At 34.1% G+C, this 27,546-nt stretch overlaps 4 protein-coding genes across 6 annotated transcripts; 2 read left to right on the top strand and 2 right to left on the bottom strand.

The window, feature by feature from the left end:
• Positions 1-775: 775 nt before the first annotated feature.
• Positions 776-5,495, top strand: LOC102589132 (cycloartenol-C-24-methyltransferase-like). Of its 2 annotated transcripts, none has more exons than XM_015310447.1 (14): positions 776-820; positions 926-1,008; positions 1,962-2,028; positions 2,606-2,679; positions 2,784-2,868; positions 3,011-3,066; positions 3,365-3,419; positions 3,557-3,604; positions 3,685-3,768; positions 3,863-3,979; positions 4,060-4,143; positions 4,370-4,495; positions 4,629-4,726; positions 5,252-5,495. In XM_015310447.1, exons 2-14 carry the CDS (start codon positions 926-928, stop codon positions 5,319-5,321), a joined length of 1,047 nt encoding a protein of 348 aa, XP_015165933.1. In that variant the 5' UTR covers positions 776-820; the 3' UTR covers positions 5,322-5,495. The 2 variants fall into 2 exon arrangements, with proteins under 2 accessions (XP_015165933.1, XP_006351407.1); XM_006351345.2 differs by having other exon boundaries at positions 776-826.
• A 1,498-nt stretch (positions 5,496-6,993) lies between these two features.
• LOC102588805 (uncharacterized) lies at positions 6,994-8,757 on the bottom strand. Its single transcript, XM_015310400.1, has 3 exons — positions 8,461-8,757; positions 7,489-7,868; positions 6,994-7,107 (listed from the first exon to the last, which is right to left on the bottom strand). Exons 1-3 carry the CDS (start codon positions 8,503-8,505, stop codon positions 6,999-7,001), a joined length of 534 nt encoding a protein of 177 aa, XP_015165886.1. The 5' UTR covers positions 8,506-8,757; the 3' UTR covers positions 6,994-6,998.
• Positions 8,758-10,659: 1,902 nt separating this feature from the next.
• On the bottom strand, positions 10,660-17,053 carry LOC102577517 (3'-5'-exoribonuclease/RNA binding protein-like protein). 2 transcript variants are annotated; one of them, NM_001288144.1, is given in 11 exon segments: positions 10,660-10,691; positions 10,842-10,853; positions 11,037-11,111; positions 12,273-12,571; positions 13,306-13,381; positions 13,719-13,785; positions 14,701-14,806; positions 14,894-14,963; positions 15,069-15,118; positions 15,210-15,370; positions 16,944-16,998. In NM_001288144.1, coding segments are annotated over 10 exon segments (945 nt in total). In that variant the 5' UTR covers position 15,370; positions 16,944-16,998; the 3' UTR covers positions 10,660-10,661.
• Positions 17,054-17,875: 822 nt separating this feature from the next.
• Positions 17,876-22,939, top strand: LOC102586394 (cytoplasmic tRNA 2-thiolation protein 2). The gene is made up of 7 exons (XM_006351251.2): positions 17,876-18,312; positions 19,585-19,933; positions 20,019-20,105; positions 21,035-21,156; positions 21,338-21,416; positions 21,814-22,211; positions 22,519-22,939. The coding sequence occupies exons 1-7, from the start codon at positions 17,951-17,953 to the stop codon at positions 22,565-22,567; spliced, it is 1,446 nt and encodes a 481-aa protein (XP_006351313.1). The 5' UTR covers positions 17,876-17,950; the 3' UTR covers positions 22,568-22,939.
• The last annotated feature ends 4,607 nt before the right edge of the window (positions 22,940-27,546 follow it).

The following is a 27,546-nucleotide window of genomic DNA, read 5'->3' as shown; positions in this document are numbered from 1 at the left end:
CTCAACTCCATGTCATGAGTTCGTGTTGTGAATTCTCCGGAGAAAGAAAGATTGGTTATATTATTGGTACATTGGTTATACACCAAAAAATAAAACAATGTACTGGTTCTTGTACCTATTCTTGTAGTGTAACTACAATATCTTATGGACTAGAATCGTAATTTGATATGGTTAAGCTATATTTTTTGCCCTGAGCTTGAGCATGGTGCATTTAGTTGACCCGTGGGCTAGATAAAAAATTAATTAAAAATAAAATAAAATAGAGTATTAAAAATAAAAATGGAGTCAAAATTCAAAATCTACTTAAATCATCATTTTAATAGATGAAATATTATCACTTTTTTTGGCTGTCTTATTGTGATCTATTGAATCATAACTATGCTAATGTTTTATTTAGCTAGTTGTACTCATTAACGGTTTAATTTACTTATTAATATCCACATTTGATTCAAGTGTTATTATATAAAATATTATTCAATTTCACAGAAATTTTATGTCCAATAAAATAGTTTTTTTTACGGTTATATCTAAGATATTTACATGGAATAACAGTAATTTCAGATCGAACTCATACAACCATTACTTGAAGATTTAGTTCATAAATAGTAACAGTGTAACACCATGTTGTAAACATGTCTGTCCCGAAGTTAGTTAGCAAGTAGTAACACCTCATATTAGGTTGTGGTGTAGTTATAAAACTGCTCCACTTTAATCAGAGATCTCAAGTTCGAGCTTGCATATAGAGCAAATGTTGTTAGAAGCATCACCAAAGTCTACATATTTTCAGCTGCTGTCCAAATTTTTCTTATCTACTGCTACTGTAATTGTAATATGCTTTTTGTGCTAAATATTACTCTTGCTTTTGATTTTTGGGCGATATTTTTGTATGTAATTTGTGAAAAATGGATTTTTTTTTCTTTTTTAGATGTCAAAATCTGGAACATTGGATCTGGCTTCTGGGGTTGGTGGCAAAATAGAGAAGAAGGAAGTACTTTCAGCTGTTGAAAAGTAAATTTCTTTATTCTCATCATTTTAATCATACTTTTTATTTACTTCAAATTTAATGTTAATTTTGTTTCTGAAACTGCATTTATTTCATCATACATCTTGTTCACAAGTGTACATTTGCTTTATAAGATACTTATTGTTGCATATCTTCTTCTTTTTTTTTTTTCAATATTTGTTTGTAAATGATATACATATCCTCCCATGGTTGGGGTGGAGTGAGTACTCCTTTATCCTTAACCACATGTGTCGGGTTCGAGTCGCCTTTGTTAGGGAAGGATTTACCCCTCAATGTGGAACTTTCCGGCGAATTCAGATTTAGTCGGGCTCCAATACCCACATTGGACACTGGGTGGGAAACAAAAGAAAAAAAAACAGGTCCTTAACTTGACCATTATGTCGTCCAACTTTGGTGTTCATGAATAAACATTTAAATTTGTATAAAGTTGAAACAATAAACACACATGTCCTACAGTGGTCTTAAACATGACACTGGGAAAGAGATACGTAGAATATACCAAAATATCTTTTGAGGTCTTAAATATGCCAATGAAAAGTTGAAATTAAAGAGTTAAAAAAAAAGAAAAAAATATTTTTTTAAATGGTCTAAAAAGAAAATTAAGACAAACAATTTGAAATAGAGAGAGTAGTATTTAAAGTTAAGTTGAAAAAAATTGTATTTAAAAGTTAAAGTTATGTTAGGATATACATTTAACTTAAAAGAAGTTGAAATTTTGAGCCTGGAAAAGATTTTTCACTTGAAAAACTGGTTAAATTTAAAGAAATCGTCTTGAATTAGTTTTTTTCAAAAAATAAATCCAATGTCTACCCAAACAATGTTTTTGACATTTTTTTGGAAAAAAGGGAAAAAATTCTATGGACAATTATTTTTTCATCTTAATAGGCTTATGTAGTTCCATTTTGCTCATGTAATAATGGGTTATAAATTACTTTAGGTACGAAAAATATCATGCTTGTGATGGAGAAGCGGAGGAAGAGAGGAAAGCTAACTACATTGATATGGTAAGATTTGAAGAAGATATAATCGAACAATTAAAGAACTAACACGCACAGGTTGAGCCAAAATTTTTACTAAGGGGATTTAAAACATAAGTATATCACATCTTAGATTTGAACGTACGACCTAAAGCAAACTTTTGAACCCCATTATTGATATACTAGAATCTTTCCTTATGTCAAGGTTGTTCAACGATTCGTATATCTGCAAGAACATGAACTCATGTTGTTAGCCCCACTTACACTGTATAATTTTCAGATGAAGGGAATTCAATTGAACCCCCTCGTGTCCATCTGACTAGGTAGTGAGTGATCTACCTTCGCTCATTGTCGGTGGGATTCTGATATTCTATTGATAGTTTAGGCCTAAGTTGCTCGGACTCTCTGAACATGTTGTTGCACCCGTGTCGGATCCTCCAAAAATGCACTACTTTTGAAGGATCTGACACACACCTGATGACATTTTTGAAGAGTCCAAGCAACATAGGTTTAGGCATGTCTATTCTCTTTGTGGCGTTTATATAGGACTTCAATCATCCAAAAATTCAATAGTTAACTCACAACATATGTTCTTTGTTTACAGGTTAACAAATATTATGATCTAGCAACAAGCTTTTATGAGTATGGTTGGGGTGAATCTTTCCATTTTGCTCCTAGGTAGGTACTTTGTTCTCTTCTTTTCAAATGGCGCTTATGGTCAGATGCCCATAATAACCAGCAAAAGTGAACTAGCAATTATTGTAGTTTCTTTCTTATAACAGATGGAAAGGGGAATCACTTCGCGAAAGTATCAAACGTCATGAACACTTTCTTGCTCTGCGATTAGGGGTAAAACAAGGACAAAAGGTGCATTTCGTTGTTTATTTCGAGTATTATGGATTTCTTTTTGTTCTGTTATTCTTTCTCCTTTTTTAATTTTTTTCAAGTTGGTCATTCAGCTCTCGTTTAGCAAGTGCAATATGATGAAAATTTCTTGTTCCGTTGACAGATTTTGGATGTTGGATGTGGAATTGGTGGCCCCTTAAGAGAAATTGCCAAATTTTGGTAAAGCCGTAAACATCAGCTCTGTATTTGTGATGGCTATAAGAATAGTGTAAAGCATGTGTGTTTGTCTGAAAATCTAGTTGTACATTTCTGCTCAGAATGTTTATATAGTCCTGCTTCTTAGCCATTTACTGCGGGGAAGTCTCTAGCTAGTAAGGAAGAGTACTTCTCCGTCTTAGTTACTTACCATCGAGGCTAAAACAGATCTACATTGCCAAGTTACTCTGAAATCACTGTTAACCGTTGTATGAGTTTGTTCATTTCCAGACAGGTATCTGATATTGTTTACCTTTTATAGTGGTGCATATGTTACTGGAATCAACAACAATGAATATCAAGTAGCACGAGGAAAAGTAAGTACTTTATGTGTGTGTGTATGACCGTTTACTTCATTTTTACTCTTTTTTGGTGTGTGTGCGTGTGTGGTAATTTTAGGGATGTTAGTTGTGTTTGAACTAAATTTCAATTTATTACATTGGTTGTTTTGCAGGAACTAAACCGTATTGGCGGAATTGACAACACCTGCAATTATGTGAAGGTAATGTGACTCTTCTTAAATTTTATCCTACCATCAAAAGAGTAGTGGTTTTCTCATTGCGCGCTTTCTAAAATATGTAGGCAGACTTCATGAGTATGCCGTTTGCTGACGACAGTTTTGATGGAATTTTTGCCATAGAAGCTACATGTCATGCCCCAAACGTGGTACGCACTTTCAGAATACTTACTGGCACCTTCAGAATACTTGAATTTTAGAATCTAAGACTGATCATTTTCACAATATGTGGTGGATGAGTAGTTTGATTGCTACAAGGAAATATTCCGAGTTTTGAAGCCAGGCCAATGTTTTGCTAATTATGAATGGTGTATCACCGATTTCTTTGATCCTAATAATTCGAATCACCGTAGAATCAAGGTATCAAATCCATTTTTAACTCAAATTTCTTATTCTCTTCACTTTTTCTGCTAACAACAAACTTTGTTCATACAAAACAGCGTGAGGTAGAGCTTGGTAATGGACTTCCTGATATCAGATCAATGGGCGAGTGCATGGAAGCTCTGAAATATGCGGGTTTTGAGGTGAGCTGCGTATCTTGTGAACCTCCGTACTTAAAAAGCTTTATTATTTTATTCTATGATCGGAAGTTAACACGTATTGTCAAGTTCTAAACCATAATATGAGTTGTGCTTCAACTCATTTCCTATAAACTTCTTAATATATCCCACTTATACAAGACTTTGTTCTTCCTTATAGGATCCCCCACTAACATTTTCTTCTTTTTTGTATTTCCACTTCATGCAAAAGATTATTTGGGACAAGGATATCGCTATCGACTCTCCTCTCCCTTGGTACTTGCCTCTGGATAAAAGTCATTTCTCCTTGAGTAATGTCCGTGTGACAGCGTTTGGACGCTTTTTCACCAGAAACATGGTAAGATGACATGTCTTCAACTATATGAATGCTGTTTTCCAATTATCAGTTCTTATCTGAAAGATCAATCTGTTTTACTATTAAATGTAATGATGTCAAATTACTAAAATTGCCTGGATTTCATCCTGTTTAGGTCAAAATATTAGAGCAAGTTGGCCTCGCCCCTGAGGGAAGCCAAAAGGTTCAAGCCATCTTGGAGCAAAATGCAGACGCACTTGTTGAAGGTGGAAAGTAAGTGAAACCTGCTTGGTTCTTTGTCTTTCTGTTCTTATTTAACTAGTAAAGAAAGTTGAACAACCTAAAAATACCATCTACTTAACGGACAGACTGATCGATGGTAGGACAACTAAACTTCTATGAGACCTAAAATAAGTGTGTCCAAGAGAACGAAAAATAAGGTCGAGGGCCTCAGGGAAAAACGCTTTTGAAGTAACACAGTTAATGAGCAATTCTTTGACATGCAATGGCTTGTTTTCTTCTCGTCTAGTCTGAAAATCTGGCCAGTACCCTCAACATTCCATCTCGATACTGAAGCTAACGAAGTCCTTTTGGAAACTTATTTATGTTAAGTATTACTTATATCCAAACTAAGCTAAATGATAGCCAATTTAGTGCAGCTTTTGATAGTGAACTGTAATGAAGTCATTAAGCTTATGTTAACAATAAACTATACACTAGTGTTGCATTATGCAAATACTTTCTTCTATAAAAAATTTGCGTCAGGTAGTAATCCTTTCCACAATTTGGACGATGCAGAGAAGGCATTTTCACTCCATTGTATTTCTTCTTGGCGAGGAAACCTGCTGCGATTGATCCATTAACCTAATTCCTCCTCAATAAACTACAGGTTAAGGATGTATTTTGAGCATCTCTGACATTTAAATATGCTCTCCCCCCCCCTCCTCGATCGAGGCAGATTATGTACATTTTTCCTTTTCTGGCTTTGAGAATCTGAGCTGATTTTGACTTTCTTAAATAAGAAAATGTTGAGTTCCACGTGTATGGATGAAAATAAAGAATGTCATGTGTTTGCTTATTTTCTCCTGGAAGTAGAAGTTATTGACTAGACGAGAATCTTATCCTAATCAGTGGAAGGGTTGTTATTCCTATTAAGCACAAATTTTGCAAATTATGAGACAAGCATATTTACTCTTGCAAATACAATATGCACCAACATTTATACATACTTCACACGTATATTTACACATCAAAATGAACGTTGTTCCTTAATATCATGAATCAATGTGAAGAATGATCACTTAAGTTAAACCATCAGCAAGCATCAATACCCTTGCAGGCCAACAAAGAACCAAATGGACTTAATATCAGTGGATCCTTTATCATTAGGGACGATTTATATGACGGAACAAAAGAAAATAGTATCGAGAATGACTAACACATCTTGAATCAATTGGAAAGTTTAGTTAAGTCGTCAGCAAAAGCTATGAATGCTCTTGTAGGCAAGCACAAGAATCAAAAATATACTAGAGACAACAAACTCATGGACAAAATGAATATAAACTGCCAAATGTTTGCTATTATAATCGACCAACATTGTCACCAAGTAAAATGACAGGTTTAGCAAAACAACATGACGATTGCGGAAGGATGGCACTAAAATCTCATATATAGCTAAAGTAAAAACCACTCAGTGGCCCAAAGAAAGCAAGATTTCTTGGTTCACTTGCATACATAAATTCTGACCAATTTGATGGCCAAATGGTCCTAGATAACAAAATATTATGACATCTATTCCAGAATGGTGAAGACAATAAATCCATTACCAAAGATAATACCAACTTTTCAAACATGTCAAAGATTCATTTCTCTATCATTACCAAAGTGCAAGAGAAACAAAGCAACTCCACATTTGGCATGGAGAAGTTTGGATAACAATGAGCATACCTGGTCAGAAATCGGGGAGCTAAACTTCGTCTTGTAAATATTAATCATTAGAGTGGTTTTGTATCAAAATTCTACTCCAGATGAATAAGTAACTTGATTCACACCTGTTTCAGAGCTGTCTGCTTGTAATCTGCAGCAAAAAAAATATGAAAAGAAGCTGAAAATTTTGCTCAAACAATTGGAGAGAGATTTGCCTTCATATAAGTCATGGTGAATTTCCCTGTAACCATAATGCAACAAAACTTTCATAAAGAAAAGTAAACTTGCAGATACATTTTTACTTTTTTGCAATGGTTCTATATACAATGGATGAACTCTACTGAAAAGGAAAAGGATAAGAAGTAGCAACTGAAGAGTCAAATTAATACTTCCTCCGCTTCCTTCTCATTTTATAACGCGGTGTTTGACTTAAGATATTGATTGAATTTGATGAATTCCTCCCTAGTTATGTAGAATAACACTATTAGTGAAGAAATTTAAGTACTTTGAGACATCTTAAAATAAAATCATATAAATTGAGACAGAAGAAACTGTGTGGTACAAATCTACAGCCAAAAGAAAAAGAACTGCAAAGAATATTTCCAGTTTCGACTTATAATTAGATAAAAGTTAATGCATCATGCTTACTTGCTAAATTAACCACGTAAGTATAGGGATCTGAGGAACCCCCTGCTCCTGATCTCTTCACCTTTCCTTGCCTCAGCAACCTGCAGTTTTTTAATCCTTCATAACTCTAACATGAACAGCAGGTTATAACCATCATTCCCTCCATTCTTCGAATTGTTTGATACAATCCCATTAATTATAATAATACTCCTTTTGTCTCAATTTATGTAACATAGTTGGAATTTCGAGAGTCAATCAATTATTTTTTTTGAGTCTTTTAAATATTTTAAGTTGTTAATTATTGTAAGTACTTTTTAGGTAGTGTCCAAATATATAAATTTTATTTCAAAAAACTTGGAACTTCTATGTCTGAATTCACGTCAAAGTTTAGAAGTTCGAATCTTGAATTTGAAATTTGGTATTCAATCAAACACTAAAAGAAACATATGGAGAGAGAGAGAGAGAGAGAGAGAGGAGCTCACATTCTTAAGGCTTTGCTGGTGTCAGGGCTATTGCCTATGAGCTGGCGAATCTTAATTTCAGAAATGGAACCATGAGACAACACCCTCAAGATGGCTTCCGCTCGGCGGCGTAGGTAAGGTGGTGCATTCGGGTTCAACTCCTTAGTCAACTGACTGTTTCTCTTCCCGCGAATCACTCTATCAGCCGCGAGACTTTGCGCGCTGGTAATGCCACTGAAGACAGAGTCAGTGGACACACAAGACGAAGATGAAGCTGAAGCCGAAACCATAGTGGACCTACAAAACGTTGTCCGAGAAGTGGTGGCCTTGGCTGGCTTGCCTGAGCTCATCTGCCGGCAATCGGAAATGAAGAAGCTCTTTGATCGTCGCTGTCTAACAACCTGCAAAAATCTCCAATGTAAATCTGAAATGAAAAGATCTGATAACTATTTCCGAAGAAAGAGTGTTTCACTTTTTAAACGTTCCAATTCAGAAAGTAAAATAGACTTGGAGAAAAATGAATCACAATAAGCATCAATTTTCTCAAATTCTAAAACTCAGAAACAGAGTAATGAAGTTCAAAATTCTAAGCATAAAGCAATCAAAACAGCATAGAAATGCTACCATCTAAAGAAACGAAAATTAATCCAAGTATATCATCATTTGAATATTTACTCAACCATAGCTGATAACGAATTCAAATCTAACAGATCATTTTCTTAGAGACTGCAACAGAATGCATCAAACTTTCCACCAAAAGTATTTCAGTAGTTTTTATTAAGCGTTATAGCGTCCCGTTCCGTTACTATTCCTTGTAATAACTCCTATTATTCCATATCGAAATACATAGAGATTCACAAACAAACAAAAAAATGCATTACACTATTTTTCAAATGTTCTTCAATTTTCAGATTATGCAAGCTAGCAACAGAGGAGTTCAACAAAACACAAAAGCACAATAGCAGCGAAAAACTGAAGATATGAAATCATCACCTTAAGCTTCACTATCTGCTCATGAAACGCGGCAATCATCTTCATGCGACGAGATTGTGATCTAGCCTCCGTGAACGAGCAATTAACAGAGGTCAAAATCGAGGAAGCTGAGGATTTGCTTTTCAAATTCGAATTCGAATCCGAATCCAAAGCTGAATTCGAATTACTCAGAGCTACCTTGTGTGAAATCTCAATTATACTATTGCTTCTGAAATTCAGAACACAAGCTGATCAGTGGTCAACAACTGAAAATGCATTGAAATTTTTTTATAGTTCCTTCGAGAGATTGAAGGAACAATGGCGAGATTATATTCCAATTTCTTATACTCTGTAACTGAAACTGCAAATGAAAAATTAGAATTGAATTGTTTGTTTCGAGTTAGAATTCGTCTTACTTTGGAAGAGGAGATGGAGATATGGCTGAGAGAAGGAGAAGAGCAGAAGCAACTTCACGTTCACCATTACTGGGAAATGCTTCTCTCATTGTTCCTTCGAGAGAAATTTGATTTTGTTTTTCTCTGTTTTTGAAAATGGCGCGATGATATGGGAATATTTGAATTTTTGTCTAAAGCTTTTCGGATCTATAAATCTGGGCTTTGCGGTTTCGGGTATTCGGATCCAGGATGATTAATTTGGCCTTGGCCCAATAGTCACTCTATATGTCCATGGGTTAAATTATATGGCACAATTCAAATTTTGAGAGGAAAATTGTACATAATGACAAACTATTAATTCAAATTAAATGGTATAACCACACTTTGATTTAATTGTGCCCTATAGCAAATTGTTTGCCAGCCGCCTCTCTCCCTCAAACTCTCGCTCGCCACTATCCCTCTCTCGCTCGCTCGCTTTGTCGCTGGCCTCTCTCGCTTTATACAACAGAAATGTATAAATTGTGTTTCTGTTTGTATAAAGAGAGAGAAAATTGTATATACACATGCAAATACATATATATTCGTTCTTATACACTTATATTTATACAATAAAAATATTCCCCTGCCCAGTTCTCTTTTGTCTTTCTCTCTTTCTCATTTTATACAAACACAGATTATACAAATATAATGTATAATTTATGTTTGTATAATGTATAATTTATGTTTGTATAAAGCGAAAGAGAGAGCGATTTTTGATATACAAATATTTTTGTCAACGATTTATACAAACGAGAGGCTACAACAATTTATACAAATGGTCTGCCAGCAAAATTATACAAATTTGAAGAGGAGCCAACGAATTATACAATTGCTTCTTTTTTGTATATATGTATAGCGAAATAGACATAGTTTCAATTGTATATGTATAGCGAATTATACATATATATGTTTGTTATGGAGCGCAATTATGCAAACTTTGCTATAACATACAAATATGACTTTTTGGTTTGTTATATGTGAAAGTTGCTCATTTTTTAATGAGCAACTTTCACTTATAACAAACATAAAAATCATATTTGTATGTTATAGCTATAGTTTTGCATAATTGCGCTTCATAGCAAATTTTATGTTTGCTATGGAGCTTTTGATTTGTATAATTCGCTAGATACATCCAATTTTATACAAATTGTTCAATTTTGTATAAATTCATTTATACATTGTAATTTGTATCATAAGATCTGTATTTGTATAATTATAAGTGTATATAACAAAAATATATGTATTTGTATTTGTATATACATTTTTCTCTCGCTTTATACAAACACAAACGCATTTTATACATTTGTATACTAAATGGGTAATTGTATATCGAAAATGACTAATTGTATACCAAATCAGATGGCAAAAAAAAAAAAGGATGTTTGTTGCGAATTACAAATAAAATAAACTATCGCTATAGCATTTAATTTGAATTAATAGTTTACTATTGCATACAATTTTCCTTTTTTTAAAATTTTGATCGTGAATTCGGATATGAATTTTTTTTTAGATAAAATTTATATATTTTTAACCTAAGTAAAAAGTACAATAAGTCATAAACAACTAATAATTTAAAATATTTATAAGCCATGAAAAAATTATAATGATCAAGTGTTAATGAAGCCAATTTTTATGTTATGTTATACTAAATGTTCTATATACAACATTTCGCTGTGACATTTTAAAAACTATGTTGTAAAAATATTTGACTCTATTAGAATTTAACTTCCAAAAGATCACTTAGCATTTCCTAATTTAACTTTGAAAAAAAAACATTCAGTTTGCTGCTCAGCAGGAATGAATAGTATAGTCATCACTTGAGGGCTGAGGCCAACCTACAATAATAACACATCCCAAATAATTTCACAAATGTGATCTGGAAAGGATGAGGTTGTTTTTGATAGACGCTCGGCTCAAAAGAAGTGTAATAAAGACAAGAAAATAACGACAACAGAATAGCAAGATGCGCTTGAGGCCAACCTGATTTTTTTTAAAAAAGAAGCTATCATGTTATAGAAATGGTATGCATTTCCCACTGAGAAATGGCTAACCAAAATTGAACTTGCAGCCATATGCATTTTTCAGTAAGTTCAGGTAATCCTAAAGACAAATTAGCTGCCTGTTGAATGCTATGTGGTGCAAGGGAAATCTCCTTCAGTCTACCTCCATATCAGAAATAGCTTCATTCAAGACACTCTGAAGCTCCTTCACTCTGCGTCTTGCCAGTGCAATGCAATCCTGGAGAAATAACTAACATTTATTGTAAAAAATTGGTCAAGATATAATCTTTTGAACTAATATTTACAGAACTATTTTAGGAACCATTGCAGATTGTGCAGAATCCGCAGATCAATAAGGAACTACGGAATGTGAATTAAAAAATGTCTCCAAGATCAATTGCTAACTTCATGCAGAACCTGTTAACTCCCCCCTCACTCGCGCACACACACTGCGAAACCCCCCCAAGCAGGAGTTAGCACTGGTCAGTGGCCACCTCCCCACTTTGCTCTCTTGGTAACTTGAATTCCCAACAATACAATTGGAGGTGGAGGGTTCACACTATTAGTAGAGTACCTTTCCTTTGCCTCCAAGTCCCACCTACCTACGTTAATGTTTATTATGTTTCTTTCGTTTATACTAGTCCTTCTCAAGAAAAGTATGATGTATCACTGCTACAAACTGAAACTCTACCTCCTAATGATGTCCCGTTAGTGGATTTGATCACCTTTTGAAGCACATCGCCAGAAAACTACTTCAGGCCCATGGGAAGGGAGCTACTTATTTAATTGAAGCTCTTCCAAAGCATTATTCAGTTAACCTTTAAGGAGTATTTCAAGAGGTAAAAACTATACATGAAACCCAACTGTATGCTCATTCCATCACAATCCATTATTGGTGGCTTCTCCCAAAGATAAAAAGAGAAAAATGGGTATAAAGCGCCTAAAATGGGTCAACTCCCTTATTATCAACTATAAGTTAAAGCGGCCAAACCTACTATCATCCAGTATACAGAGAGAAGCTGGGAGATAGAGGATAAAAGCTTCCGGAACCACAACCCAAAAGCTTCCGATATAAAACTTTGGGGGAGGGCTGTTGGGACACAAAGAAAAAGGAATAAATCCTCCCTTATCAATCCTACTGTATTCCCAATGAGTGACTCGAAATATCTAAGTAACAATACATAGCGTTTACTTCGTCTTCTTTTCTTTTTTTTTAATCTTTTTTTCATTAGGGGTGGGTGGAGTTGGAGGTGGGGGTGGATCTCCTTACCTTTAGTCCCATAACCCCTTTAGTTATGAACTAAGATTATTATCAAATTTGCCTTATAAAGAAAAGAAAAGAAGAAGCAACCGCTGCCATTTAGGAAATGTAAGCATTAGGATTACGACGCAAACTAACCTGGATAACTGATGTATGGGAAAGAACTGGTCCACCGGGTTTATTAAGTGAAACAAGCTGGTAAGACGAATCCAATACCATGGTTACAATTGTTTCCATTATAGATTCTTCCTCTGCTGTAGGATCTGCGAGGATGTAGTTCTTGTGAAGTATGCATGTTAAGGAGAATGGTAGAGAGTTCAATTTGAGTTTTCTTTTCTCTGTATTCACAGGTTCCTTCTCCAATTTCAATCGGACAGTGTCCTCAGAAACAAGTACTATTCGCCCATCATCATTCAAAGACACTACTGGAATGTTCACTGCAAGAAATCCAATTCTTAGTAAAATTATATGATCACTCAAGAACCAACTTTTTCCAACTAATCACGTATAGCTATAAATAACTCAGTGCAGACAATATTGAACATCTAATAGGAAAAACACTGTTCCCTCATCCCAATAAAAGGGAGCAATTGACCTCCTGGGATGGTTGTGACCTTAAAAAAGAATCACAAGATTGCACCTAACATGTACACTCGTCTTCATCCCTTCTCCTCTTCCCAAGAAAGGCTTCATAGATTAAAGATTGCTCGTTTGACATATTGCTTAAACTAAGAACAGTTCATCCCCTCTTCTCTTTTTATTCTTCAAGACTCGCCTTCCTCTAAGGTTTATTAGATGACATATACAGGCCAGATTGTTGCAGAGAGATTGGACAGCATTGCTCCCTTAACATACTTGCTAATTTCCCAAAGAACTTGAGTGGACAGATGGTCCTCTTTCCTTTCATCTTCTTTCTACTTGGTGAAGCTTGCATATTCCATAGCCTGTTGATAATATAAGATATTTTTTGCCATCATAAAGAAACCACCTTCTTTTCTTACCCTTTTACACCTTTGGTATTGAAAACCTTATTTTCCAAACTTCGTTTTAACATGCAGCCCATTTCCAATCTCAAAACCAGAAACGGGATATAAAGTACAATATTGTTGCCTCTCATGGGACAAGTAATCATTACAGGAACACTTAAAAAGCCAAGCAATAGAAAACTTACAATGCGAAAAGGCAGCAACTGCAGATAGTAATGCAGTGTCAAACAGGGCACCGTCAGCATCCAAACAGTATATGTCCTGTAAATATTATATGTCATAGGAATAAATACCAAATTAGCCTACGATCTAAAAGCATTGTATTAGCATAAAATGAAGAAATAAAGGTGGGGAAGATTTAAAGATCAATGATAAATAAGTGAAAAACATATTGTTCAAATCAATATGTTGACGGACAGCATTGCAGAGTAACATATTTAAAAAATGGTAACCTAGAAACGACAAGGATTTCCATTGTTTTATATTCTGGCGATTTAACTCTTCAATTAATGTACAATTGCGGAACAAGATTTTCCTTTCCCTACCGAGCATGGAAAAAATGCAAGAAGACGAGATTTTCATATTCATTACCACTTACCAGATAGGCCATCCAAGCAGCTTTTCCTCCAACCAAGCACAACTCTTTTAAGTCAATCATGCCAGAACTGCAAACATTTCAATTGCTCATTAAGGAGATTGTACAGGCAACTTATCAGAAAGTGAAGACAAAACAAATATGAAGAAGATACAGTTGAAATGTGTGATTATCTCGCCTAAAGCTTAAGCTATTAGAAAGAGCACAATTGTATTTACTTAATTAATGTCTTCAAGAGGAAGGACATGACTACAATTGGAAGGGAAAACAAAGCTATGAAGCTAACAATCAAAGTATCTCTCTCTTACTTCTACCCTAAGGAGAACAACAGAAAAGTTAAGACTTTCTCAACAACCAGAGATACTTCTTGGTAGAAGATTTTCATAGGAGGGGTATTATCAGAGATGATTAAGTACCAAACACTAAACAGAGCGAATGGATTTAGATCTTTCATATGGCAGACCGCCAACTAGTGGGACTGAAGCATGGTTGATTGAATGACGATTAAGTTCCAAAACCTTCTGGGGAGAGCAAGGATTCATGCAAGGTTTTTCTCATGGGAGATAGAAGAAGAATAATCTCCCTTGTAACATAAAGTTCTTCCAGAAATTCTGGTTATCTAGTAGTACTGTCACAGTATCCAGAGAGAAGAGGCCTTCACTCCTGCAACATAAAGTTCTTTCATTTATCAATAAGTAGTAAACCTAACGAAGTCTGGAAACACGGACAAGATGCATGAAGCAGGAGTATTTTCCTGATTAGGTTGTGATGTTTGCTGCGAGATCATAAGTAGTCTTGTTATATAACTTGCGGTGTTGTATTAGATTATCAGAGATTCAGAAAATTATAAAAACAAAAGAGTAACTACCATATGGCATGGTCAGTATAAAAATTTCAGCATAAAGAATTAGATGACAACGAATACTTAAGACTCCAAGTTTGGGGCATCTGCAAGCTAGCTATTGTTAGTTTAGTTATTACATACCTCAAGATAGTGTCTGACAGCTGCTTTGAAATTACAGATGCTGCCTCCGCAGGCCTACCAGGCCGAACCAGGGGAGAACAAATAGGAGGCATGTGGAATTCGATAGCTGTAATCACAATAGAAACGTATATGTATAACCAGAAACTATATGGGCAATAAAATAATAAGAGTTAAGAAATGAGAGGTTTTTTACCTATGGATCCCTCATCTGGACATTCCACTATTGGTGTCATGACTTCCATTTTGATGGCAGCCAACATCGTCTGGGATTGATGCAAGATAACCAATCAACTCAGAAGTAATTCGAGTGAAGAATGGAAGCTCATATACAATGGATAAGAAGCAATTCATTCAAAGGAAATACATACAGTGGAGCCAATCTTCGCCAGTGCGGATCCATCGGCAGATGCAACAGCACCTGCAGTGAAAATATAGATGTAAGTTTGGACAACTCCTGAGAAAAGATAATATAATAACAACTGATCAGCTGAAATGATGATTAGCCAAACCAAGTGCAAGTGTTGTATCTCTAGCACTTCCAAGCTTTCGGGCATCAGGTCGGACAGATTTAAGAAGATGATGTTCATGAAAGCGCAAAGGAAAAAGACGTCTAAATGCATCCACCTCCATCTCTGAAGACAAGTCACTTGAGCCATTGGCAGCAGCCATTCTATAGAATTCAGATGTCTTGGCAATTAGTCTTATCAACTAGTGATTATCCAACCATAGGAATGCAAGAAATCTTAAATTCAAATGAGATGCATTACCCTAATGCCCTTCTGTTCACTGAGAATTAAGGTTCTGAACTTCACAGATTATAATAAAACAAGCAAGAAATGCATAAATGGTTGGTCAATATATAAAGAAAATGGAAAAGGGGATGTACTGCCAAAACCTCAACCCAATGTAGTAGTCCCTTTTATAACTCGGTGGAAAATTATTTGTTTGTTCAGTTATCAGATTCATAGCTTAATCTTCAAAAACTTAGACAGGCCATGTCACACCATCAACACACATTTAGTAGCACAGTCATAATGTTCATCTACTTGACAGATTTGAAGTCCGAAATATATGGACTTATAAGATATTAAAAGACTATTATGACAAGAATGATTAGATCATTATATTTCCATAACAGAAAACAATTGATCAATCCAATTTTAGTAATGAAGCGATATAATTGAACCTGATACATATTTCCATAGAGCCAAATTATCCATAAACATCAGTAAGATTGAATATTTCCTCATTCTACGCTCATATTGTAATGACAGTATCATGTTCTCTTTTGCTCTTCTTAGAATTCAGGACATTAATCTTTCAAGTTTCCAACCTTAGATCATTACATGCAGTTTATATAGTACATGCTTAGATGCAGAAGAATTTTGACAACTACATAAGAAACAACAACGACAACAACATACCCATTGTAGTCCCACAAAGTGAGATCGGGGGGAGGGTAAAGTATACGTAGACCTTACCCCTACATAAGAAACATAAAATATATTTTTTCCAACTGCTGAGATCAAACACACATATCAGTTCAGACTTCAGACAGTTGTAATGACATTTTCACATCACCACGTAACAATTTGACAGTCTAATAGGGACCTGATATGTGTAGCTAATCAACACCCGGATAAAAGAGGAGTATTGCCGTAAAATAGTATAACTACATCAAGCTTAATACGTCCAACACCAAGTACCTGACCAGTTCGGAATTGAACTATAGTTGATTGACTGATTAAAAGAGGTTTATATAAGAGAAGTGTTTCCAATAAGTTCTCTGAAAGACAGTTTCAGAGGCACAATGTACATTGAGCTAAAACAAAATCATATTTCAGCACAAAGTTTGAAAAATTCAGCAAATACACAACTATAATTTACTTCTGAAGCTAAAAAAGGGTAACTTTCAGAAAGAAAAACAAAACGGTCCCAAAAAAATCAAGACATGAATGTAATGTAAGCTCATATAATATCAAGATGACATGAAGAATACCTTTAAATGCTCAAAAAATAACTAATCTATATTGATGCTCATTGAAGTGAAATACTGAAATTTTAAAGCCAAAAGCCTTCATTTTTTTTCTTTTTCCTATCATCGGCTCTGCAATCAGAGACCATTAGGCGTAAGCTGGCCCGAACAACACAGTTATATAAAAAAAAAGTATTTTTCACTATACTTCTTCCAGAAAACAAAAAAAATGTACAAAATAAATTCTCGAGGAAGACGAGAAACTTACTGAAATTGGTGGCGGAAGACACTGCCGAGGTGGCAGTCCGGCGGAGTGGAGGCGGGAGGTTTTGCTTTTTTCGACCGGGAGGGAGAAGAAAATAGCAGAGCACTATTTTATAATTTGAATAAATAAATGAGAAAAATAAGTTGTCCCAATTATAATTCTATGATTATAATTTTACCTATTAAAATTATACCAATAGTATATTTTATTAGCTTAATATATAGTGACTGACTGAGATTCAACATCTATATCACAAATTTTAAAAATATTCATTTTATTCTTAATTTTTCTAGTCAAATAATGTACATAAATTAAAATAAAAGAAATAGTTACTTACTAGGTCTTCAATTAAAATTCAACCGCCATTTAACAATAGTCAATTGTTAACTGATTTTTAATGCAAAAACAATTTTTTAATAATTAAAATTCTTAGCTAAAACACACACAAATGTTATCAAGACAACTCATAGAATTAAAACCTCAGTAATTCATTAGAATTTATGGTTAAAATTTTAACAATCGCTTATAACTTATAGCTAAGACAAGTTTTACTTAATATGAAAAGAAATTCTATATCACATCAAAAATTTGTTCGAAACTCGAAAGAGCCAACGACTTCCTCATTAAGTAGATTGACACATTCTAGCCTTTCTTCGTGACTCTTGATACTTGTCAATCGTAACTCTTTTTTTCTTTTGTATCTACCTTGTCTAAGTAAAAAAATAGTACTTCCTTAAAATATATAATTTTTTCAACAACAAGCTACGATCTAGTAACACCTAATCTTAATCGGGCGAAAACTTCAAAATCCATCGAAATTCATGTGAATTAGATATTATTGTTTTTTTTAACAAGAGCAAAATTTAAATAATAGCACTGAAAGATCCTATTTGTGCAAAAAATGGACAGCTGCGCCATTTTTAACAATTTGACCACTCTATACTGGCCCAACAAAGAAATTTTACAAAACCAATTGGCTCTCTCCAATACACTTTACTTTCTAGCCAAAAATGGCGTGCAACTCAGGAACTTGCCAGTCCGGTTGTTACAGAGATGACTCTTCCGTCGGAGCAGAAGAATCGCCGCCGCTAACTAAGAAAACCGAAGTTTCAAACGAAGTTGTCAACAGTAGAAGGAGCACCGAACATTTGGATGATGGAATATGTCTCAAATGTAAGGTTAACAGAACCATCGCCGCCGCCGCCGCCGCTGAAGGCGGTGGTGATTTTGGCGGAGGAGATGGAGGAAGGTTCTGTGCAGATTGCTTCCGCAGTAATCTATTTGGAAAGTTCAGACTTGCTGTCACAGCTAATGCTATGATTTCGCCCTCGGATAACGTCCTTGTTGCCTTCTCTGGCGGTACTTGTTCCAGGTTCATCTCACGTATTCATCTTCCTCTGTAAATTGCTTAGCTGTATTGTTAATTTCCAAAGCTGTTTGCTTTCTGATATCATATGTAAGGTTCAGGGTTTAACGATTCTGTTAAATGTAGTTTCCTACTGATTTTGGTCCTGATTCGTCAGTTTATTTGTTTGACATGTGCTGTTGGTGTAGAAAAGACTCTATCTTTGGTCTGGTTAGTTCAGTGAAAGAAATAATCTATCAACGCCTTAATGCCAAACAAGTTGGGGTAGATGATATGAATTGTATATATATGCTCCTTTTAAGTTTTATCAGTCTATGTATTCTGTTTATTTGGCTCTATTTAATTCTAAAGATAATTCCTAAGAACAGTAGACATCTGGCATGTTCCGTAGTCTGAAATGTTTCCATGCAATAATATAGTTCTCAAAGTTTGGACCTTTATCAAGCATATATTGGAACTTTTGTAAGAAGCGTGTGATCATTGAGCTTTCACCTTGCTAACTAAGTTAAGCGTATAATCATCCAGCTATAATCCTGCTAACTATTTTTTAGAGATTAGCCACAATTAACAGGGATATGCCTTTGGGTTGCGAATGTGAGTTTCCTTCATAGATGAGAACCAAATTCTTAGTCGTACTTCCAGAAAATCCGTTCCTGGTTATCCACCCCATATTTGCGTTAGAGACAAAGGTCTTGAGCTCACAGGTTGTCTTTGTAAAGTTCTTAGCTTGTCTAAATCTGTCTCCTATGCAGTGTATTATTTGGGCTTTAATGCATTATTTGGGTTCCTCAAGTGTTCCCTGCCCTTGTCCTATTTTTTCTGTTGATTGTTATCCTTTTATGTTGGATTGTAATCGAGATTGAGTAGGCAACGAATATCTGAAGTTCAAAGGTTACTAAATTTGTTAATAAACTAGAACATCTTGCAGCATCTTGAAATTCCCCTTCCCTTTTCTGATAGATCTTAAATTCAGGTTATGCAATTGCTCACGTGCACAACATATGCATGTGTGAGTGGGTGTATCTGTATAGCATGTTGCATTTTCTCTATATTGATGAGCATAGTGTTCTTTGAATGGGATGCAACACAGTGAGTCAACAATGGTGTCTGTCGTAGCTGTTAGTTAAGTCAGACCTGCTGCTTGTTATGTGACTTAAAAATGATGTGGAGTACTAATGCTAGTCTTGGGTCTCATTATAAAAAAACTAATGCTTGTCTTGTTTAAAAGGTATGTGTTACCATGATGTTTTCTTTTTCTGAGCAATTTGTATCTTGTAGGGTAGCTCTGCAATTTACACATGAGATGCAAAGCAAAGCTCAGAAGAACTATGATGCCAGTAGAGATAGAGCATTACCAGTTTTTGGAGTTGGGGTTGCTTTTATTGATGAAAAAGCCATTTCTGCTGTCTCATCTGATAACCTTGACAGAGCCGTTGAGGAGATGAAACTTATTGTGTCAGATTTGGCTCCACCTGTGAAACAATTCCATGTAGTTCCAACAGAGGCTATTTATTCACTGAAAGCTGGTGATGCAAAAGATAGACTGAATGAATTAATAAACACTGTTAATGATGTCACAGGAAAAGAAGATTTGTTGGAGCATTTTCGCATGCTCTCCTTGCAAAAGGTTTGGCAACTTTACATAATCACGATCTTGACCTTTATAGGAAAAAGCATAGATCCGTATTTATATATTTTGCTTTATTATGCAGATAGCTATAGAGAATGGATATACCAAAATTCTACTTGGAACGTGTACATCAAGAATAGCTTGTCATGTACTTGAAGCAACTGTCAAGGTAGGTTCAATGAACCACTCACTCTCTTCTTTTACTAAAAAACTGAAAACATCCACATGGATGAATGATGAAGAAAGTTTGTCCTCTGGCAAACTGAAAAAAGTGAAACTTTGGACTTCAATTTGACAAGAGCCAGATGGAAACAGATTAAAGGGATGGAGTATACTAGTATAAGAGATCAGTGGAAGTGTGAAGTGCCAAAATTTGGCCCCCATCCCCTTCCATATTGATGAAAAGATCAAAAACTAAAAAAATGTGATTATCCCTGATTCATGCAGAAGAGGGTTTCTTTTGAACAAAAAATAATTAAGCGCGTTGCTTATAAATTCAATACTTTGAGTTCTTTTATAACCGAGAAATCCCTGACGGTGGCACACGGTTCGGAGCTCTGTGGATGATGGGCCCTCCCCTCTGCCCGTCACTGAAGTACCAGGCTTTTGTCTGCATTAGGGCTTGAACCTGTGCCGTACGCCTAACCCACACACCACAAGCTACACTCTTAACTTTCACCAAAGTCCTGGGGGATAATACTTTGAGATTCCGCAAAAAAAATACTTTTATATGCAGCAATGGTTATGTATATATACATGAGGTTCATGTTCCATATTCCTTTCTGGTCATCTTTCTTGACTTAAGCGAAATGCTCATAGCCTCATACACAGTCATAATCTGCTTGGTGTGGATTGTTTTATCTGATTTGATCTCTATTTTTAGTTACTCATTTTATTGATCATAATCCATGTTAGTTAATTGTATAAAAGATCAACTTTTTAGAGCTAGTCAATAAATATCTACACTAGTCAGTAGTCACCTATATAGAATTCAATGTCATCTCTCATACTTCGGTTACCTACTTGAACATAAGAGTGATGAACAAAAGCTGATAGAGAGAACTCTCTAATGTGCAAAAGGTTTTGGTTTTTCTCCAGGGTAGAGGTTACTCTTTAGCGGCTGATATCCAGTATGTTGATGCAAGGTGGAAGATACCTGTGGTTCTTCCCCTCCGTGATTGTCCTATTCATGAGTTGAACATGCTTTGCAGCCTCGACAGGTTCGATGCACTTGAAATCTGAGATTTAAAACAAAATTTAGTTCTGGTTTAGTATTTGGATATCCTATTTTTATCACAATCTCGTGTACTTTGTGAATTTGATTATTTCATTTCTTTTTGCCCTTTCCTTGTGTCAAAACCATTACTTTATGGTGGGGTTCGGCGTACTTTGCCAGGGCAGTTTGAAGACTGTAGAAGTTTTTAATGGAACACGTGCTGGTATCAATGGCCTGATATCCTCATTTGTAAAATTGTTGCAGGTAAAAGCAGATTAACTGTATTGGTTTAATTTAAGTTGAGGTGGTCCCATGTACAGTGGAAGTGGCATTTAATACGTGGAAAAGACTGTAAAAAGGATCCTTTAGATATTAAAAATTGGAATATTATAATATAACAATTGCACACAGCAGCTGAAATATATTCAGCCTGCAAAGGAAACATGTTAAAACTTGAATTTCAAGGTTAATGTTGTGGTGATTGCTGGTTACTCTAACCAGAAAGAAAAACATTAGGGGAAAGAAATTACTTTTTTAAAGAGCTCCTAACTAATCATTTTGAAAATTGCCTTTATTCAGTTATCCTATATTCGTTGTTCTAGTCATGAATATTGCAACTTGCCTTGCACATGAAAAATTCAAAGTAACTTTTGTGTTTCAGGAGGAAAACCCTTCCCGGGAAAGCACAATCATGAGAACAGCTGGAAAGTTGACACCTTTTCATTTCAACAGAATGCCAGAGGACAATGACTATAATGGTCAGGTGGCATCTCGAAGGAGGCAAAAGAAATACAACCTTAAAACTAAAGATGCCCTTCCTCCCGAATCATTCTGTCCTATTTGCAACAGTCCTCTAAAAATATCCAATTTTGGAACTTCAGTTACTTTTGACAATGGGAGAACTAATCCTAATGGAATTGGGGCTGCATGCTGTGCAAGCTGTCAGTTTCAGGTTCTTCCCAATGACCCCTCATCTCTGGAGCACTTCATTTCTCTCTTGCCACCATCAATGGTTTCCGAAGCAGAGGATGGTGATCGTCTAAGTCAGAGACAGCTAAGGTTTGTAATTTTATTTGCTTAAGCACATGATAGTTTTGATCTGCCACATTAGCCTTGGAAAACCATTTTGTAGCCGCAGAGGGCTTGAATTTACGAATGCAGTTTGATATCCTGTGTTTTCTCCTTTTGGGCTGCCCCAGGGTTCAACATTTCAACTTTAGAGATGTGTTTGGAACTAGTTTGTAATTTTGTATTAATGAAAGCTTTATAACCGTTTCTCGCCCCTGTTTAAAACTTAAGATAAGACACTTGATCTTTACGTCTTGCTCTCTCCTTGGACATAAAAGTTTAATCACGTTGTTTTCAGGGAGCAAATAGAAGACTGCTTGCTCTCGGACAATGAAGATGGAACATGATCAAGCTGATTCGTTTTGCAAAACATCCAACTGCTTGCTGCATTGATATGCAAATCTTGTTTTGACCACAATACACTACTTGGTGAGCTACACAATTCTTCCTAGTTCCCATGAGCAGCAGGAGAAAATAGAAAGACGTACTTAAGCGTCTTGATATTATGCTGCTGAGGTTCCTATTTCTCAATACACTATACTATGGCTGATATCTGGGGTACAATGTTTGGTTGTTCAATCTGTTTTATAAGTGTGGTACACTGTTCCAGAAACCCGATTACTCTATGTTGACGATTCACGCGTTTCAATTTTTTCTCCCTTCTCAGTCATCAATATAAGAATTCAATTTATGAAACACAGTTTATACATTACATTTTATTCAATACAGTGATCACACTCTTCATAGAGGAGAAGAGGGAAATTTATTACTTGTTCTAGATTCAGACACCTATTTAACACATGCTATAATGAAAGCAATTGTGTTTTATTTATGGATGGTTGATGAAGCTAGAAGAGACCATATGAATTATAACATGAAAATAACTATTTTGTCTCTCTTTTTCCTTTTAACTTGAGATCGATCGTTGGGAACAAGTAACAACTTCAAGGTCTGAATCCGCCTGTACATCTACAACCATACGCGCAGTCATCACATGCACATACAACGTCGACGTTCAACAATCGATGATTACGAGGCATAACATTATTCCCAGAGTGAAAATTAAGCTTTTTTTTTTCATCATGATCATCAATATAAGAAGAGATTGTTGGTGAATATTGTGATAATGCTGGGTGACTATGGTTAATAATAGTAATAATAATCATGAGTGATAATTATACTACTGTTTCTGGCCATTATCGCAAAAAGTTTAAAAAATTGGTGAAGGCAATTTTTTTTGTCAAAATAATTGTCACTTGCTAAATAATTAAGTCTCTAGCAAGTGATTATATATAGTGACATGGACCTGGTCTTACTGTTTGTTAGAAACTATGGAGAATTGAAGTAGAATATTATTCTCGCCGTTTCGATTTGTTTGTTTTAATTTAACTTGACATGATATTTAAAAAAATAAAGATTTTTTTAAAATTTAATGTTCTTAAACAAAAGATGTATATCAAAATATTTTTAAAGTTTTGTATATGGTCTTAAATATGTCTGGTATGATATTGAGTGCAAAGAGTTACTAAATATAAAATAGTGATATTCTTTTTTAAATGAATTAAAAAGAAAGTAAGACAAATATATTGAAACGGAAAGTGTAACTATTTTATAAAATCAACTAGTAAGAGATAACATCCTACCTATTTCAATTGTCGCTCTTGAAAAATATTCCAGAATAGGTCAATATTTATATTTGATATTCTCACCGCTTAAAAAATGATTTTTTGCTTCAATTAATTAATAGTATTAACTTAGTTATAACACTTTTTCGTTCCCCCAGTTGACTCAATTTAATTAACTTTTAAAGCTAAACTAAATTAGATCAATTTAATATTTTGAAACTATTCAGACATTTTAAAATCGTATGAAAAATACTAAAAATTATAATTATTTTCATGTCAATATAATTAAAAACAAAATATTTAAGATGTTCGTCAACATATATATTATATAAATATAATGTCACATAAATTAAGACACATAAAATACTATATATTTATAACTTTATAAGGCCGGCCTGCTTGGTATTGTTTGTCACCAACTAGAAATCTAGAATTATGGATTAAATTTGAAGTTATCGCTAATTTTAAAACCAGTTGTTTGTCACAGCCAAGTTTTATTGTCCTCTAATTAAAAGATCTCACATATTCATCATGTTATATTTATTCTTTAATTTTAGTGTGAGATTCATATAAGCACTTCTTCTTTATAAACTTATGATCTGCCTCGAAGTCTGTCAGTCTTTTCTTTGACACGCCCTTATGGCATAGGGACTCTAATTTTATTCTTGGATAAAATTTTACCATTATGAAAAGGAAGCAGAAATTATAATGTAAAGAGGAACTTCTTTTCATATACTCAAGTGGGATAAGGTGCTCACTTGAACTTTTTATATGATTGATCCTATCTCTTAAATTAAGCTAGACGATCTAAGGACCAAGATCCATTTCTATATCGATCAATGGTTTTGTAAAAAAAAAATTATTTTATTTATGCATAATTCAAAAACAAATGACTATGATCAAAACAAAGAAGAAAACAAAAAACAAGCATACAACCATAATAGAAAAAGATACAACCATCAGACTTGCAAGAAAATTGCTAGAGCACTTCGTACATATATAGAAGTATCAATGATATCTTTTCTAATAATGTCGATAGATTCCGCCGATTGAATTCAACATCCACATGCATCACAAGGGCACACACAATCACAATTATCACATAAATAATTAATCTGTAACTTTCTTAAATTTCGTGCATCATTTTTCGTTGGTAACCGTGATTTATCATCTTTCCATGGCAACCCATAACTTGATGTAGAGTCAATATGACAGAGGCACAAAGCAATAATCATAATAAAAATTATGGTATTCTTCGACATAATTAAAGTTTTGAGAGTGACGACTAGTAAGTGTTACCAAATGCTCACTTAGCTAAAAAAAAACAAGGCCTGTTCATTAATTTGTTGTCATTAAAAATTAGAAAATATTAATTAATTAATTAATTTGAAAGTTCAATTCTAATTTTATAACCTATCTAAGAAGCAAAATCCTATTTTTCAGGTATTTCTGATGAAATTTATTACCAATTAAGTCAAATGTGCATTATTTAAAAGGAAAAAAAATAGCCGGATTAGTATTTATGGAAGAAATATTTGTGAATTAGGTGGTGTTTTGTTAAAAAAAAATTCACTCCAAACCCGTTGAGGAAAATTCTGAACACCCTTAAGTCCTTTGAGCTATCTCGCCTAATCATGTTAAGAATGTTCAAAGCGTAGTATATACTATATAGCCATATAAAATAAGATTTTATTTATAAATAGTACCATAATTTTTCAACGTAAGACATTTACCTGATCAATAACTCCACGTACGAGAGCAACTAATTTGTTTTATTTATTCGTGACAAAGAAAAGAAAGAAAAGGCCATCAGAATTATTACATGAAATTACCTATAGCACTACGTACATATTTTTAAATTGTTTGTCACCTATTTAAAAATGTGAATTAAATTCAAAATTCAACATTAATTTTAAAATTTGTTTCTTAGAATAGAAGCATGATCCTAATTTTCAGCCGTTGGTGATGAAATTTATTCCAATTTTAATACAATGTGTGTATTTAATTGCTGCAACTTGTTAATTAGAAGCTTACAACAAAAACTGAATATAATTGCAACTCCTTGAACAAGTCAAAATTTAATCCAATTTTTAAAACTTAAATTTATGCGGAGCTCTATTCTATTAGTTTTAAAATCCAACAACAATGTATAAGTCCAGTTCCATAAATGGAGTTTGGGAGGATAACGTGTCTTGTGCAGGTACGGATTATTTCCAAAGGACCCTCCGTCCAAGTAACACATATATTGTTAATATGAAAAGAAAATACAACAATGAACTAAGATAATGTTGAAATCCACGTCGGTAGGATAAGGTGCTCACATGAACTTTTTATTTGATCCTCGGCTTGTATATAAGTTAGCTAGTTTTTGAAGTTGTGTTATACGACTCAAGGATCAAGGTTCATTTCTTTATCGATCCATGGCTTAATCGGAGCAAAGTTTTGTTTTATTAATGCATAATTGAGAAACAAATGACCATGATCAAAACAAAGAAGAAAACACAAGCATACAACTATAATGAAACAAAATGCATACAACCATCAGAATTACATGAAATTGCTATACCACTTCGTACATATGTAGAAGTATAAATGATATTATTTCCAATAAGTGGTACATAGTGCGTACACCAATTTTAAAGGGTTCTCGATAGATTCTGTCGATTAAATTCAACATATTTCAGGACATGCATCACAAGGACACGCACAATCACATTTATCGCATAAACAGTTAACCAGTAACATTCTTAACTTTTATGCATTATTTTTCATTGGTAACCGTGATTCATCGCCTTCCACATAACTTGATGTGGAGTCAAGATGACAGAGGCCAAAAACAATAATCATAATAAAAATTATGGTACCTGTTCTTCGACATAACTTAATTAAGCTTTGTGAGTATTTGTGTTATCAAACTCACATAACAACATATTATTTTATAATGTTAGCTTGCTCATGACCTGAAGTAAATTATTAAAAACTATGAACTTAAAGTTCAACTCTAATTTTAAAACCTTAAAGCAAGATCCTAATTTTAAGCCGTTGATGATGAAATTTATTCCAATTATTAATTCAACATGTAATATTTAAAATGTAAAAATAGGTTGATAACTAATTGTTGGATATATAAGTATATTTCCAATGTGATGCAAACACGTGATATCCACGTCAAGTTTAATATAATCTGTGTTGAATTCTTTTAAATTAAACATATATTAAAGGTTCATGAAGGTCTTGATACCTTAATTTAAAATTTAATTGCTGCAACTAATAATAATAATGATGATGATGATAATGTAAAGAAACACATGTTGGAGATGTTAAAAAAAGATTAATTAACAAGAATTTGAGGCGTTAATACTCTTTAATTAGGCTACAAATATTGATTTTTCTTGTAACCATGTTCTGGTCACTAATCATTTTGCTAGCTTTCTAGATTGGTTTATATTTCCACATTAGTTGTAATTTCTCAAAAATTAATAGATTATAAATTATTTAGCTAAGCGTTATAAAGTGAGAATTCCATACTTGCTTGATTGTCTTTATATTGTTGTTTATGGGATTCGACTCCGACTCAACTTATATTGCCTACAACTAGTCAATCTGCATATTATCAATTTTTGACATTATTATTGAGAAATAGTTGTTTTCTTTATTGATCGATAGTTTAATTCATCAGAGCAAATTTTATTTTATTTATA

The sequence above is a fragment of the Solanum tuberosum genome, unplaced genomic scaffold (assembly GCF_000226075.1).
Source record: "Solanum tuberosum cultivar DM 1-3 516 R44 unplaced genomic scaffold, SolTub_3.0 scf00129, whole genome shotgun sequence".
NCBI classification, from domain to species: Eukaryota; Viridiplantae; Streptophyta; class Magnoliopsida; order Solanales; family Solanaceae; genus Solanum; species Solanum tuberosum.
Note: the sequence above shows the minus strand (reverse complement) of the source record. Positions and strands in the feature narration are given on the sequence as shown.